An 18,001-nucleotide genomic window follows, 5' to 3' on the forward strand; every position below is an offset into this window, starting at 1 on the left:
TATATATTTTAGTACTAAGCACTTTTGTGTAGCAAATGACTATGAGGATAACCACCGTAGAAAATTCATTTGAGAGAAATTTTAACGAATCTGCAACATACTGAATTGATATTGGATGCAAAATGTGGGAATTTTACGATACGGGAATTTCAGCCTTAACAAATACCCTTAAAAGGACTAAATTTCTCATAACCGTATCCATTTCTAATACCACCACCAATTATTATTCTGAATGCATTTCAATTGGAATGATGAAGCACTCCGTCTCGAATTTAAATTTATCATAACGTTACGAAAACCCGAAACAATGACGCGGGCATCATTCATTTCTGGTAAAGCAGAATCACAGGCATAAGTGTAGTTGCCTATTTGTGAGACTGATTTGACTACTTTCACAAAAGCCGCTTGGTTGCGTGAGAAGGAATTTTAAAAATTAACTGCAGGGCATATCATACATAGGTTAATTTCAGGAATGAGCATTACTCTGAAAATGTGAAAAACTTGGAAATGTGTTTATAATACAAGAATTTATTCATCCCTTGGAAGTGATTTTGCCGTATATTGCCCTCGCAATACTTGATAGTGTAGCCATGAGCAACCTGAATATACTCCTCAGCTCTCCTTTAGGTTTGCAACTAGGTAGCATTCAAATGATGTTGGTTTCTTCCCAGAAGATAAGATTAGATGTTCCAGAAATTACTTAAGATTTTTTAGTTTTATCTACCATATCATTTGGTAAGATTATAATTTCTCACTAAAATTAATAGAAACGTTTACCGACTTTTCTCTATCAATTTCGCAAATTCTGAGTTTCATTGAAAATCGTTATCAAACATTCCTTCCTAGAAGCAGTCACAGCATTTTCATGGAAACTTTTTCTCTTCGCATGAAACAAGTCCTGATTATGATTATTTTATGAACTTTCTAATCTTCCCTTTTAAGAAAGATATGAAGATTCCACAAAAATGGATTGACACAATTCATAATAAATAATTGTTGTGGGGCTTTCCATTACTTAATATAACTTATGTGGCTACTTGTGATCTCAAAGCTGTCCAATCAGTGAATTCAGGGTGTAGTTGGCGATCTAATCGTATTTGATTTGAATATCATTATCAAAGCGTAAGTGGGGGAAGTGCAACCAAATTTGTTGTCAGTAGGCCGATACCTACTGTTTATACATTTTAATCTGATTTCAATATTTTCTAATTGAAGATCTGCATAAACGTATTTGACGCTTTTCCGCCCGTCCACATAAAGTTATCAGTGTGTACAGTTTAAATGGTTCTACAGTTCAGTGCGGACTCATAACTAACTCTATAGTTAATTGTAAAACTAAAGTAATAATTTCGCGGCTGAAGAAACTATTTTTGAGAAAATTAGAATTGAAGTGAACTTTTTAATTGCCTTTCACTGATAATATCAAAAAAGTGTTTACAATAGGATATTAGTACGTATTAAGTAACGATCAGAACTTTGGTGCAACTAGAATATTTTTCAGAAGTCGATTTTCATGAATTGTTTGATTTTATTTGATCAAAGTGAACTAACATACAAACACAATTTTTAACCTGCATTAATTTGATTTAGAATCGTACTTAGCTTCAGTTCCGAAAAATTCACCCAAACTCTCTGTGTGTTGCCACCACGTTTTAAGTCATCGATATTGATGAATCACCTATAACTATCCCAACTCCGTCAAATATCTTCATATTACGAGTTCCATGTTAGTCCCCTTACCCCAATGTCATTTTTAAGGTTTTATGTTAAGGGGGCATCTCTAGTCTTTTGCACATATTTTCAAGAATGCAAAAATACATATTAAAGTATAACAAAATTTTTTTTTTTAAACTTTTATAATCTATGGCTCAGATATGGATATGGCTTCCACAACAAGGGCTGCTTTTTCTTGGTTGACATGATTTCTCGACTCAGGAATCTCTGAAATCAAAAATTCAAAATGTATATTAACGTCGCTATAGCCCGCACCAAAATCAAGTAATTTAAGTGAAACATAACAAAATGTTGGACTTTTCGAATTTCCGGCCTATTTTTTGAGGTTACGTTGCTTAAACAGGTGCTCAAATGACAACTGATATTCATGATTCTGCTACAGGTTATAATCATATATGGGACGAACAGCCCCTCGAAGTTTCGGCTCGATCGGTTAAATAGTTTTTGTAAAATCGTGTCAACCAGGTAAAAAAAAGTTGTTTCAAGGAAAACGCGTTTAAAATAATTTATTTTTAAACCGCCTAAAAAATTAAGAAAAAAGCATCTTACACTCAATCAGCGGTGCCATTTTCATACATAATTCCTTCCTGCTCTTCAAAAAACTCATTTTCCTATGCCTTAACCTGTCAAAGTTCCAGTCTGTGTTCTTTTGAAGCTTCAATGCTGCGACGATTACCTTGCTTGATCCGATTGTTGTCCGCTGCTGTGTTGCCAATCATGATTTTTAATAAAGGTTGAAATCCTTCATTGAAAACGCACACAGCACCATAGGTTGCAATTTCAACGATTGTCTTTCCAGAAAACATGTGTTTTAGAGCTATATTCTAAACACAAGGGTTGAAGGTTTCATTTGTGTTTTATGTGTTTGCTCCGATGCACCTTTCTTGTAGATCGTCGGTGGTAAGATCTCTATAAATTCTTTTTAATAAGTTCATATGTTGAGGCTTATTATAAGTCGAAATTTTGTGGTAGAAAATTGTCGAAATATCATTCTTCATATCTTCAATAGAGTTTTCTTAGCAGATGCACTAACCACACTTTCATTACCCTCATTCGTAAATTGATTACAACGAAATTTCTTTTTTTACGAATTGCAGTCAAACTAACACCTTTTTTTATCCATTTTATGATTCTTTTCTCAGCGCAAATATAAATAAATAGCCGTTAGCACAAGTGATTTAAAAGAAAATAATACTTTCAATGCTTCTAAATATCAACATAAAAACGTGTCAAATGTACAAATATAGAAAGGAGCGGAAATGTGCGGACTAAAAGGAAATATACCTCTCTGATCGCCTGCTGTTTGAATCGATCCAAAATCACACTTACGCGCACTCAGAATATACGCTATAAATATATTTTTCGAGCGCGTAGGCTTGAATAAGAGATGCCCTCTTAAACAAAGCCTTCTTAAAATCGGTTTATTGGCTGTCTGTCTATTCGTCTGTGGGGCATCAAATGCAAGTTCTCGTTCAGTACTTTCCAAATTTGGTATTGGTTTTGACATTAATTGTGACGGGGGTGGGGCTGCAAAGTAAGCATGTGGATCCATTCTCAGAAAAAAGCAAACCGAAAAATCTAAAAAAGTCAAAAAGCTGCTACTATATAGTGTCTAGACCTCAAAATACTCTCCATACCGGTGTCTTTTTAAATAATGTTAATAATAATATATTAGTACATTTTTATAGAAGTTGGCTGAAATCCCCCTTAAAATAATTCTAAAATTATGAAATGTTGCCGTAATATAGGCTATAAAAGCATAATACTGCCAAATTTAATGGAAATCGCACTATTAATAACAAAATTATAAAAGGTCAAAGTTGTCCCCTTTGTATAAATTTATTGCAATCCAAGACTTAATGATAGTTTCATTGTAAAGCAAATAGTTTGACATATGTTGCGAGTTAGGTACAAACCAAGCAGGTGTAGGAAATACAGATCTCTCATACATGAAGCGCCAAGCTTCTGGTCTCGGCTTGTTTTTTCTTAAAATTTCTTACGATCGCGAATTATTGAATGCTTATAGCCACTGGCCTACTCACTTCATTTTTAATTTAGCTCACCAACAACATTGACTCGGAGTCAAATTGCTCCTCAATCATCTTCTATTAGTATTGAACCGCACATTTCCATACGCCTAAGCCTAAATTTCAATAAACGCTTCTTTGAACCAGAGTGAAATTATGCGGTGTTTCCAACGATTAATTAATTGAAATAATAAAACTTGTTGTTTCTTTTTCGTTGGTGTGGGTATTTATTCTTGCAAATACCGATATTTCGGGAACCACTTGGTATTTGCAAGAATAAATACCCACACCAACGAAAAAGAAACAACAAGTTTTATTATTTCAGCTTCTTTGAAACTTATTCGTTTTGTCTTCCGGAAGAATCGCCTGTAGTTTCAAAGAAAATACGGAATTACTACGCTATCTTCCTTTCCACTTGCCCAACATCCAATCAGACTAATTCCAACGAATTTCTATTCACTGCGAATATCAAATACTCCAATATATTTATTCAAGGTGAAAGTAAAACAAAATCTTATTAAAATCAATTTACTGTCTGTCTGCCTTTCACAGCACTTTTCTCGTTAGCAGTTGCTCTTATTGATACAAAATTTGGTGGTAAGGTGAACACTTTAAATTATCACGCTTAGTAACACCATTATATGTTGGGTAATATACGGGAGGTCCCCATACATGCAAAGCAAAGGTGTACCGAATATAGTCATGTGGAATATCAAATGAAAGGCCTCGATTAGTACTTTCCAAAGCTTTGACGTCCGTTTTGAAGGGGGAAGTGCAGGGGCTGAAAGTGATTATTTCTTTCATTTACGGAACCTAATCAATTCAAAAATCTGAAAAACCATCACGAAGGTGCCATTACATAGTCTAGGCCTCAAAATATTCTCCTCATCCATATTTGCTTAAATAAATTCAATAATACTATATTTTTAGAAAACGACTGGAATCCCCCCTTAAGTTCATCGTAGAATCATAACATTGCAGTAATGTAAACTATGATATAGAGCAAGATACTACAAAATTTGGAAATTTCACTGTTACTAAAAAGGTTATAATAGGTCAAAATTGTCTCTTTTGACAGTTAACATACTAAATACATAAGCATTACAAGCTAGGTATAAGTGGGGAAAGAAGAACACAAAACCTTTCATACCTGAAGCTTCTGGTTTTCGACTTTCTCAAAATAGTCGATGAATATTATATCGTGTACATCCGACTTTTGTGGAGTTGTTCCATGTTTTGTTGATAAAGTGGAGGTGTTCGATTCAACTATTACATTTTTCCCATCGAAAAGCAATGTTTACTTAACACACGAAATTCCGTTTTTTCATAATTTTCCAAATAGAGAAATAGCGTCAATAAAACCATCTGTAGCTTGTGTATTGCGCCAGGTTCGCATAAAATTTGGATAAGTACTGTAAAATAATATGGATTTTATACTAGAATCGCCATCTGGATATGAAACCGCGAGTTTTTTTAGCCACATGGTAATATTATAATTATAATAACTATTGCAAACTACCCCACCGGCTGACAATATATCCTGTTACACTAACGTTTCATACTTTAACCAGTCATTCATACTTCGATCACTTCTTGGTAAGGAGCAACATCAACGTAATTTCGAATACAAATACTTCCCATTTCTTGAATCCATACCTGACCACAATATCATCATGCTGAATCTTCAACTTCGGAATAGAGCCAGTTTCCAGAAACACTAATTGGTGGCAATCAATTCTTCCAACACAGACTGTCTCAGCTTCAGCTCCCAAAATGCCGGAGAGTATCCTACAGTACAAATTGTCCGCAGACTTCGGTAATACACTGAAGAAAATTGTTAGATATGTGATGCATTCGTGCCAGTACGCGTCTTCATCTCCCTAAGGTCAATATTCCTCAAGAGGTACACTATAAACAGCCCTACCGGAGAAACTATTTGGAAATAGATACTACCTACCCACAGTTCTCGTTCCTAACGACAAAAATTCACAATTTCGATACCTTAATCCCCTTGCCCTGTGCACGAGCTATCTCCATACCCACCCCGCCAATATCGAACTAAACCCAAACAAGTATCTCTATTAGTCGTAACTACATCCCTTTTCAAAGCAGAAGAAAAATGTTTGAATTAATTGATAATGATTGACCTCGGCCTTGCAAGGTGTTAGAACACGTTAAGAAGCATTATGGTTATAACTCAGATGTTAGTGTAGTTTTTCTGTGATATATTTTGTTCTTATTAGGTTTTCATTTGCTTCCTCCAATTAAATAGAAAGAGCATCAAATTTTTGTATTGTTAAAAACTTAGTCCAACTTGACATCTCCAAAATTGAACTTGTAGCAGCTCTTTCCTCTCGAAAAGCCTTTATCTTTTCTGAGATGACTTTATCTCAAAATAAAATCTAGGTAGACCGAAAGTTCACAGTTTCATTTAAATGGGTTCTTCTTTATACACATTCTTCGCAAACTCGGAAAATTTAGAGCTAGAGACTAGAGGCCTAAAGAAGCTAAATAGCGAAAACGGAATTTTTGTTAAGCATGGACCATAGGTGAAAGAATACATAAAATTCGGCAATGAGAGTTGTTCTCTTTTTGAAAAAAGCTCCCATAGTGGATTTCCTTTTCTTAGAAGCAATTTTTCATACGTGTGAATTTGGTTTCATTTTTGGCTGATATATATTTTTTTAATATTCTTACTACATTTCGGCTCCAGAAAAGTAAAAGCGGTGCCAATTTTCTTCAACTTTTTTCCGGTACAACTAAATATAAAAATAAATATCCTTGGTAAGTTAAGGTGTTCATATAACGGCTAACACAATATCACGGACTTCATGATTTCTTGTATCGCAACATATCCTGAAGTTCTGAGCACGTTATCGGTTTCGCCCCGAATAAATTCACCAACTCTACGCTTGGCCATCTAATACATATGAGTCAATTTTTTTTACGAATCTCTTCGCACATGGATTTCCAATATATTCCATTTCTCCTCTTTTCTATTTTTCGCCGAACACATGTAATCAACGCTAGTGTCAGAGTGAATTATATTTAAAGACTTTTCATTCAGAGAAAAACACTTTACCGCCATATATACGGATGTCGTTGTTCTCTTTGAGTTAGCTATCGATCACTTTCATAAATAAATTACGAAGTGATAAGTAATGTATTTAATTCAATGGAAAAAAATCGAATAACTGTTTACTTTAACGCTAGGCTTATAGTTTGGTAATAATAAGATGTTATTTTCTCAAATAGAGTAATTCAAAGAACTGACTCACTATCTTGTCTTGACAGAGGTGCTAGTATTTCTCATAATACAAATATCTACACAAAACACATGTTCTTCTGCTTGATTTCAAGAAAGTAAGAGCTATTTACTCATATCCTCTATTATGCCACTTCTGCGAAAATTTAAAAGCTGATAGAAACTCAATCCAACCTACCATAAAATTTAAGATTTCCGGAGTTGAAAATTAAAGTGCCTCAATGCAATACTGAACAAACCTATCAAATCTATAGAAAGAAAAATAATAAAATTGGTTTAATGCAGTGACAACGAGCGCTTGACTTCAAAATAATTCTTTGAGTATTGATTGACGAAGCGTTAATCTTTAACTCCCAACAGTCTACCTAACAACAAACAGTTCATTCAAAAGTTATATTAATATGTCGTGAAGTATGCAGACATATATATCTGCAAGGGTTTTCTAGGTCAAAATATGCTATGTTGTTTTACTGAACAATAAATAAATTTTCTTATTGAAGAGAAGTTCAAACACTGAAATAAATGATTTTATTTTGAACCGTGTTCTGAAGGGGCTAACGGTTATGGACAACAACGTTTGTAAGTGAATTCATTAACAGCTACAATAAACTCATTGTATAACTGCAGAGTGGGCCAGTGTTGAGAGTTAACGAAATACAAAACTTCATTATAATCGATTCCCTATATGTCTACCAAACTCTCGTTTATGCTGTATGGAGAGTGCAATGTCCGAAGTGGTTAAGGCGTCGGCTTCACAATCTCGATTCCATGCTCCTAGTTTTAATCCCAGCCACGTCAATTGAAATTTTCCTAAGGAATTGGAGAGTACAACGGACCTACTTAAGAAATGAATGATGGGACTGCGTTTCCGTACTGCTTCATAGTCCGTTCTTAAGTCAAAGAAGAAGAATTGAAAAATTCTACTCTGAATTTCCCATATCAATTTTATGTCACCCCTTTGCATTGATATGAAGACGCAAAACTCTTAAAAACGGTTTAATAGTCCAGATGGTGTAGATATATTTATTTTTACAATACCGATATTTCGGGAACTACTTCAAGTCTCAGGAGTAGGAATATATCTACACCAGCGAAAAAGGAAAAAACAACTTTTTTTATCATTTCAAAAGTGTATAGAGAGATTCTCACATAAGGTGAACACAAAACCTTTATACTCGAAGTGCTGACCTTCCGGTTTTCCGACTTGTTTTTCAAACATTCCAACAAATCAGTTAATTGGCTCTTTTGAAATTTATATTTTATTTATGAAATGAACGAAATTTGAGTTCAGAGGATTCCAGTAATTTGCACCTACCATGAATGCTCGCATATATACATTTACTATATCACTTTAATGGAATATTGACAACCTATGGCTTCTTAGGATGCAGGAAATTCTCACCGAAAACATGTCTTGATGTAAAGAATAAAAGGATGACATATAATCAGATGAGGCATGATTTCATTTCTCGGTGCCACAAGAAACACGGAAAAGTATTTTGAAACTTGAAATTTCCTTAATGCTTCTTCTTCAGCAATAACAGTGAAAGAATATCAGTGTTGATCACTGATTTCTGCCAAAAACATTCCTCTAGCTGAGTTCATATGAATGACAGGTGAATAAACAACTTGTGTAATGATATATTTTCTTTTCCGTGAAATCGATTTTCCAATTCTTTTGAAATGATGTTACAGACTCAAAACTATTTTCAAGAATTAGCGTCCCACATATTCCATTTCCAGGAGTCCAAATCGTTCAACCATTCGGTGCAACCACTTAAATGGTTATGCTTCCAAGAAAAGTGTAGTCACTATCCATTTGCACAATATATATGTTGCCAATGGAAAGCGCAATTTTTTGTTTACTAAGATTGTCAGATAGAAATGAATTAGTTTTCAAATAAGGAATCGTATCACATCAGTTAATATATAAATGGTTATTTCTGTGAATTCCATTATATCTACTCTAAAAAGTGCAAAAATGCCATTTGGTGAGTGGAAAATATCAATAAATGAATGAACATTTTTAGAAGGTGGGCACCCTACAGCCATACGAAAAATCCTCATTGACGCAATCTAGTAGTTTTAGATTGAAATAGAAAATAAAGATGAGATATGCAGAAAGTTTGTTATATTCAGTAACATCAATGTGGTCTCTTCTCATTGCAGACGAAATGAAATCGAAAGGCAGACCGTTGTTTCTTCTTCTGATATTATTACAGATGACCTATTCCATTGCACGTGAGTAGATTATTTATATATTATAAAAACGCCAATATTACAATTTTTTGTATTGATTCCAGAAATATTTCCAAAGAATAACATCGTTAAAAACGTTGGAGATCATGTTCAAATGTGGTGCACATCAAAAGACCCTAGCAAATATCTGTCTTTTTATAATGCTAGTGAAGAGCTTCCGAAGGAAAATATGAAGGTAATAAATAATATGTTGTAAAAAAATTAATTTTGGTATATGGCAACGATCTAACAATAATTGATAAAACTTCCTGGAACCAGGTAACTCATAGATTGCGGCAATACGAATTTCCAATGAATTCAAGTAATGTGACGACAGTTTACTTTGTGCGGTTTCGTTCCTTCTAAATTCAACTGATAATTTCATCTTATCTAAACTGAAATCGATGCAATTATGATAATCCCCGAAAAATATGAAAGAAGATTGTTTAGAAATTTCATGAATAAGTAAGAATTGAATTAAATATGAACCCTGGTGACGTTGTTGCTGGCATATTTTATCAAGAAAATCTGTAAAAACATTCTAGAACACCATTCGCGTAATGCGGGTTATTGATTTCACGACAAATTTTGATAGAATAGTCCATAAAATTCATGGTATTGTTCCCACGCGTATCGGAAGTTCTAGAAATGGTGATCAAATATGGTTTTGACTTTAAAGCTCAACTATTAGCTACAAGATACAGTTAACATCACAAGAGCATGTGCCTTGGGAAAGAAAAAACGAACTACTATGATAAGTAGATTTTTTATTAACTTGTATAAAAATAAGGTTAAGGCGCGATAAATAAATAGCAAATCCTGCAAGCCTGGACACCTTTGCACATGCTGACGATTCATTTTCAGTAGGTTTTTCCAAATAGTGCGACGGTAATAAATTAGCTGCCTAACATTTTTAACGAAACTTGCACATTTTCAACTGGATTCATTTCTTGTGACGGTGCGAGCCATCCAATTGTTACGATGACATTTTCGTGTTTCCAGTGTTCCTGCGCTTAGATCTATGCGAAACCACTTACGGGTAGACTTCAAGAAACACTTCTGATAAATTTCCTTTATCCTTTTGGCGTTTGTTTACTGAAACATACCCGCGCGCGGACCTTAACTGGATGTTTGACGGCGTGTTGGGTGTCGACTTATTTCATGTCCAAAAAGATGATTCGTCAGCAAAATTCACTTAGATATGGCAGTTCTAGTGCTTTGGCGCATTCATTTTCCATTGCTCGCATTTAAAGCTCTTATATTCAAGAAAATTTGCTCCATATGAGGGCCACGTTTCCCGCATCTAATGGGCTATATTCCCAACTTTTCCACAATGAAGCCCATAATTTTCACATGTCATTTAAAAACTAACTTAATGAGGCAACTTTGTAGATTTGTAACAACCTTACAATCATGCATATTAAAATTTAGCTAATTTTTTTTTAATTTAAACATTTATATCTTTTATGTAGTTTCTCAAAATGGTACCAAATCTGGGATCAAATGATTGAAAGAATGGCAAATTGTGCTTTTTTTGTCAAGCTTTCTGGCCTTATTAAAAAAAAACCCTATAACTGTATAACAGTAAAAGATAGGGTGCCCATTACATGGAAGGTTTTATCTCCAAAAAGTGATACTATCCACCATTAAAATTTGTACCATCATAAACGGGACACCTTATATAGCGATCAAGTTAAGGTCCAGTGAATTCGTTTTATCGAATATATATGTGTCCATCATCCATAAGAAAATTTTCCAATATCGACGAGGTCAAAATGGGCAGTGATCTCAATGTTTTCCATCTTGCCAGTGTCGGCTAGTCCAGCACCTAACGGAGGCAGGAACAAGATTACGGACCGAGTTAATTGATCTTTGGCAATCAGATGGCTCTGGTGATAGGGTTGGTTCCACAATGAATTTTTTTTCCATGACCAAAAAAATGAATTTCGTAGTAGCGTGTCATCTTTGTTGAGCTTGCAACTAGGTATTCTCAACTTCCTTCTTACCATTGACTTGGCGTAGGTTAAGAAGGGGAAGCAAAACCATAACATATGTATATAAATAAAAATTTACATATTTATTTACATGTGAGAAATAAATTTGTAAATAAATAGATAAACGAAATAGCTATAGTATGGCAACTGGTTTGTATTAAAATAAATAAATTTTATTCCAACGTTTTGCGATTGCTTTCTAACCAACTTTTTGCCAAACTGAATGCGAGTTTAATATTGCATCTTTGATTGCCAGTTTCTTTAACGTTCAGTATTCCCTTTCGCAACAATTGTCGACAGAAAAGCATTGTGATATTTAAGTTTCTTAATACGGATAACATTTGGGTTGGGCCAAGGCTGTCACGTTAAACAACCTTACATAAATATTGTCGCTTTCCGTTCGTAATTCATTCGCAGGAGGATGGCACGTGGCGTTATCTAAAAGAAGAAGGGCATTGTCCGGTAAACCACGACTTTTCAAGAGCGGTTTAACCTAGAATCCACCTGTATATGTTTTATAAAGTGGAGCCCACTTAAATGCAACATTCTCTTTAAATGCGCGCATTCTTTGAGCCACATACCTTTCCTTTCAAATTCGTTCTAGAATCTGGTTGATAATTGCAACAGGTATAAAATACTTATAAGTGCAAAAGAAATTTAGGCCAATTATGTTTAGATACGGTTAAATGCAAACTCAAGTTACTTCGTTAAACAAAAGGTTTTGTTTTGTCTGTCTGTCTCTCAGACGCACTTTTTCAGAAACGGCTATATCGATCGTCACGAAATTTTGTAAGAAGGTGAGAGCTGTGAACGCCCACACATGCAGTGAGTGACGTAGAAAGTTACGTTGAGACTAAGGGGGGGTCCCCATACATGCAAAAGGAGGCTGTAATTTTTTAAGGTTTTGTGTGAAACAAAACCTTATTAGAATCGAGACGGTGTCTGTCTGTCTGTCTGTCTGTCGGTCTGTCTGTCTGTCTGTCTGTCGGTCTGTCTGTCTGTCTGTCACACCCGATTTATTCGGAAACGGCTAGACCGATAATCACGAAAATTAGTGAGAGTATGTAATCTGGTGTTCCCTTTACATGCAGTAAGTGGCGCCATCTTGTATTAAGTTTAAAGGGGGGCTCTCCATACATGTGAATGGAGGGTGTAAATTTTTTTTTTACAGAATGTAGCCATGTGGGGTATTAAATGAAAGGTCTTAATTAGTACTTTTCGAAACTGGTTCAATATATGATGTTGGGTGAAACACAGGGGAGTGAGGGCTCAAAATATGACCCCCAAAAAGTGTAACAGGTCTCGTTCTCAGGACTTATCCAACCGAAAAATCTGAAAAAAATTACAGTGGTGCATTCTTACGAAATCTAAGCCTCAAAATATATCCGGTTCCGATATCTGCACAAATAAAGTTAATAATAGTATATTTTCATATTTTAGAAATTTACCCGGCACCCCCCTTATGTTCATCCCAGAAGTATAAAATTTAGCATGCGTGTAATGAAGAACATAATGCACAATTTGGTCAAGCTTGAAGAAAATCCAACTATTATTAACAAAGTTATAGGGGGTGAAACTTCACAATTTTTTGTGAATTTCGTGTAGTCTATAACCTGCATGACGTCATCATCACATATCAATTCGTCAATACCACAACGAAATGAGTTCTAATGAATGGGGTCGCAAAGAATTATTTTGTTTTAGTTTTTTAATCATTTATATATGAATATCAATTACTCCAACCAGACATGTGCGTATGTAGGTATATAGTATAGGCGTGCTAATGAACTTTGCGGGTAGTGCTTAATTCAGATAGACATAAGAAATAAATCGGAATTATGGGTACGATCAATTTATATAAGTGCCTATATGTGTACAGTATTCGGAAATAGGCAGTTTGTTTGTTTAGGGTGAGCGTAATATCTATGGCTGTAATATGTACGTATGTCTCGTAGTTTGGAAAAATATGAAGGATTATGTTGGATTTGTAGCTATATACGAATAGAAAAATGTGCGTTGAAATTTCTTACATAAGATGAACACAAAACCTTTATACCCGAAGCGTGAGCTTCCGGTATTTCGACTTGTTTTTTACTGAATATAGTCATGTTGGGTTTCAAATGAAAGGTTTGATTAGTACTTTTCGAGCCAGTCTTAGTTTTGAGTGAAAATTCACACAAAAATTTTATCTTACAATGATTACAACCCCTAAAGAAACTAAATGCTTTTCCCAAAGATAATTTTCAAATGTTTAGTTACTAATTCATTGGGAATTCAGAGCAGATCGCCATAAACCATCTGAAATGGGTTATCATAGTTGCACATACACTTTTGTTACACATATGTGGTACAAATAAAGTAATAAAATGAGATGCATATACCTGTCATAAAACTTAAGAGCGAAAAGCATGTTTCCAACAATTTGAACTAAATTAAAAGTCCGGAAATTGATGCTCTTTATTTCGACCGGCTGGTTGTTCCTTATTTACATTACCTAGTGTGGAAAACCCGTCGTTCGCTATTTGTTAGTTATTTCGAGCGTCTGCTTTATATACTGCATAGCAATGATGATCTACAATGAATATCAATCAAAAATGAGACGCGGCATGCCTATATTGTACTAGCGCGACAATCAAGTACAAACAACTGCATGTTGACATTCTAAGAGGTGAATATAAACCAAAACTAAAAAATAGTAGCAGTCAATTGAGTTCATTATATGGAAATGACACGCGACACTGCAGAATATTCTCTGCCAGGCAACTCCGCCGCGTCGCTTGGTTGAATAGGCCCAAACACAACAGCGGAGTGACTGCGTGTGTCTACAGTGAGTGAGTTGTCAAATCAAGTTCATTACACGGACTTGTATGAGGCAACATACAACAGTTGTCCGATGCGCAATGCTTGAGAGAGAGTTTGTTTCATTTCATAACATAAAATATAGGAAGAGTCATACGCTAATTGTAGAAACTTGAAGATTATGTGCAATGCAGCGGACAATTAACCTGCGTGCATATTTTATGTTATGAAAATCATATAATAATTGCCTCTAAGAGTGCACATACTTCCGGCTTTAATTCAATTTTTATGAATGGAAGCGATGGGACTAACACAAGTGGCATTAATAATTAGCACTTGCAACGCAAATAGTGCCCTCCGTAGTTTTCAAAACGAATTCATTCAAATTAATTACATTCAATAATAACTGTCGAAAACAACAAACTCTCTCTCACGCACCGCAAAAGTTCGATTTTGCGAAATTTTCTCCGGCCGAATTGCGCATCGGGCTTGTTGTATATTGCCTCATGCAAGTCCGTGGAATGAACTTCATTTGACAGCTCTCTCACTGCGGACGCACGCAGTTATTCCGCTGTTGAGTTTGGGCCTTATTGCTCCCTACAAAACCATGTAAAAATATTTTGACAGGCAGTGAAGTTGGTGGCCGCGTCGCGTCGCGTAGCGTAGATGGCATCAGGCACCACCAACGAACGCAGTAAAAAAAGGCTTCGACAATAGATCACCAATCACACAAAAATAAAAACCATTGATTCAATGAAGGCACCACCATTAATTCGAAAATTATTCAACACTACTTTTAACTCTGAATCACATGCACTTGCAAACTCGCAACCCGCGAAAAACTTTAATATCCAATATTATTTTACTCTACTATTCAATACAGTACAAATCATATACAACTGCAAATAAAATTGGAAATTTTAGCATTCATCCATTGCTAATTTCGTTCGGAATAAAATTGAAAACTTAAGCACTAATTGTTCATTCGATCGGACCAATACACCTCACGATTCTTCAGCAACCAATTCTAATCCTCCGAAAGCAAAGCTGAAAACACCTCTCCACAAGAATGTAGTTCATCCCATTGTCTCTATACAATTTATGAATTCGCGATGAACGCTCGACAACGAAATGAATTTTCCAATGGACCGTCATTCAATCAGATTTTAAAATGCCTCTCAAGGAATATATGTCGCGAAGGCTTTTCTGTTGTTGTTCTGGTATTTCACTGTCAAACCGTTGTTAGGAAGCAACATTTTGACCTGTGATTTTTACAGTAGCTTCCTCTGTTATTTTCTTGTCACTGTATTTTCTTTAATTGAGTAAGGGAAGCGGTGCTTCCTTTTTGTGCAATTTGCCAAGCGTATACGTAATACATTCAAAGAGAAATAAATTAAAAAAGTGACATTTGTTAATAAATTTCTCAACTTATGTTATGAATTTTTTTTAAACATTTTACAGATTGTTAATGAGACGACGATAGAATTGAATTTGTATAATGTCACTACCATGGATGTAAGTGTAACTTGTAAGTTCAATGGAACGCGAGGAGAAGATATGCGCAGAATTATCGTCGGTGCGTATGGTTGCCTTGATATTTATAGTAAGTCTGTGCTAATTTTATTTGAAATGTTAACTAGGTACACCACCCAAAGAAATTGAGGATTTCCGATGTCTCTCCTATGACTTCAATTATTTCGAATGCAAATTTACAATGCCTACTAACTTTGTTAAAGTGAAATACAACATAACGTATTCGGTCGGATTTAGTCCACTGGTATTTGCTTGTATGATATTATTGATTATCGCTACCATATATTTCATTCTGTTATAGATTTATTACTGTCCGAAGGGAAGAGAAGAAAACAATAAATATATTTGCAATATAACCATAGAAAGCGGCAAGTATCGTCAAGTTCACGATGAATACACATTCAAAATACACGCCGAGAATAAATTGGGCAATAGAACCTTTGTGCGTGTTGTCAAGCACTACGAAATGGGTATGCGAATGCAATTGTCAAATGTAGAGTATTTTTAATTGTTCCTTTCGGTTTACAGTTATTCCTGGAAAGCCAATGCTTAAAGTTACGAATATTAGTACAAATAGTGCTCGTATGGAGTGGGATGTTATGAAAACTTTTTACAGTCGTACAGGTATAAACCATTGACATGAATTTCACTTAGATATCGGCAAACGACAATGTTCCTTGCAGGTCTCGTGTTTGAAATCGACATTGTAAGTCGTTACAACGCATCCATTAGGAAACCATGGGAAAAGCTTGACACAAGTAGAATCAAATCAATATCAGAGACAAAGTACAGTTTCAATTTAGTTAATTTATATCCGTACATGTTGTAAGTAAATCCCCTTATCTTTCTTATCACAATTTTCTCAAAAAGCATTTTTATCATTTCCGCTTATCCAGGTATGAAGTTAAGTTAAGACTGAAAGTAGCGAATGCGGCAAACATCTCTGAAATGTGGACTGCAGTGAATGAACAGTTCCGAACTAAATCCAAAAAGCCTGACAATCCACCTGCGGTTGATGTAGGAAGTTTCCTAAAACAATTGACCTATAATACGAGTGCAACATGGTTTATTATTTATTGGAAAGGATTGGAAGAGTACGAAAAGAATGCAGATGGGTTGAGTTACGTTTTAACGAAAGCTCTAAAGAATGGCAAAGAAGTGTATGTTTCTCAATGATATTCTATACAGCAGGAAATTATAATTTCAACTACATTTGCAGGGATATACAACCTAAAGAAAACACATCCTATTCAGCGAAATTCGTGCTGGACGAGAAAGCTGATTACGAGTTTACCTTGCACAGTAGTAATGTAGAAGGACTGTCAAAAGAAGGGTCAGTTATATCAGTCCCGAAACGAGGTATTTATCATTTTGTTATTGTTACATTTTGACTTGACTTTGTTATTATTACATTTTGACTCCTAAAAGTAAATTTCGTTAAGGCAAAACAGTGCAATATATTTCTGCATAATTGTATACGTTAACTGTGGTGGCGAGATAAGCTTCAAATCATTATCATAGAGATGGCTAAAAATGAATACCATTATCAACATCTCGATCAATTTGTTATCTTGGTATAGTGTTTCTGCTCGAGATGGCATCAAACTCGACATCGTTCGATGAACAGTCTCACAGCGTCTTTTCTGACCTAGCAAGAAAAAATAGTATTGACAGAAAACCCACATCTTTGTCCCCACTCTGGATTTCAAGTTCCTTAGAGATTTCATATTGAAGCAGACCGTGGCATCTTGATAATAACTAAAAGGGGTCTGAATTGCCGTGCATATGCGATCATTCCAGATCTACTATTTTGTCGAAGTCAGAGGTTTTTTTTCATTTGGCTTTTCTAAATATTCCGGAAGGACCTAACAATAAATTATTAAATCGAACGGTATTATACTGAACGCCATTGCTTACCAATGTTCGGAATGAGATTCGTTATCGTAGACATAGTTACACAATTTCTGGCTTACGGAATATCATGCACATACAGTACTGGGCAAAAAAATCCGATCAGTAGGAAAATCTGATTTTTGAGAAATAAAAATTTGGAGCTGATAAAAAAAGTAAATATGAGGGTTTTTTTGATATTTTGCACTAAAAATAGTTGTTGGAGAAAAAAGAACCTATGTAAAATTTTTCAGGAGGGGCTTTTATTCAAAATTAGTCTACTTTACGGACACAAAATTCGTCGTATCACGATAATTTTTTTTGTTTACTTAATAACTAAACAATAAACTCATAAATGTTTAACTAGTATTTCGTTGCACCTCCTTTGCCTTAATTACGGCTCTAATCTTCGCTGGCATTGATGAAATAAGATTCTGCAGAATCTGAAGGTCAACTTCATCATTCCACGTCCTTAAGAGCATTAAATCAAGTTCATGTTGCCTTTTCGGCGTCTGTTCAGC

At 35.0% G+C, this 18,001-nt stretch overlaps 1 protein-coding gene across 1 annotated transcript in view; it reads left to right on the plus strand.

Annotated features, from left to right (window-relative positions):
• LOC119659114 (cytokine receptor-like) overlaps positions 1–18,001 on the plus strand; it is a 62,503-nt gene that overhangs the window by 30,713 nt on the left and 13,789 nt on the right. The window contains exons 2-10 of the mRNA XM_038067037.1: positions 9,196–9,267; positions 9,330–9,460; positions 15,519–15,633; positions 15,698–15,834; positions 15,892–16,060; positions 16,119–16,214; positions 16,274–16,415; positions 16,487–16,750; positions 16,810–16,949. Coding sequence (XP_037922965.1) covers positions 9,201–9,267; positions 9,330–9,460; positions 15,519–15,633; positions 15,698–15,834; positions 15,892–16,060; positions 16,119–16,214; positions 16,274–16,415; positions 16,487–16,750; positions 16,810–16,949 — 1,261 coding nt within the window. The 5' untranslated portion in view covers positions 9,196–9,200. The remainder of the gene's footprint in view (positions 1–9,195; positions 9,268–9,329; positions 9,461–15,518; positions 15,634–15,697; positions 15,835–15,891; positions 16,061–16,118; positions 16,215–16,273; positions 16,416–16,486; positions 16,751–16,809; positions 16,950–18,001) is intronic.

The sequence above is a fragment of the Hermetia illucens genome, chromosome 6 (assembly GCF_905115235.1).
Source record: "Hermetia illucens chromosome 6, iHerIll2.2.curated.20191125, whole genome shotgun sequence".
Taxonomy (NCBI): domain Eukaryota; kingdom Metazoa; phylum Arthropoda; class Insecta; order Diptera; family Stratiomyidae; genus Hermetia; species Hermetia illucens.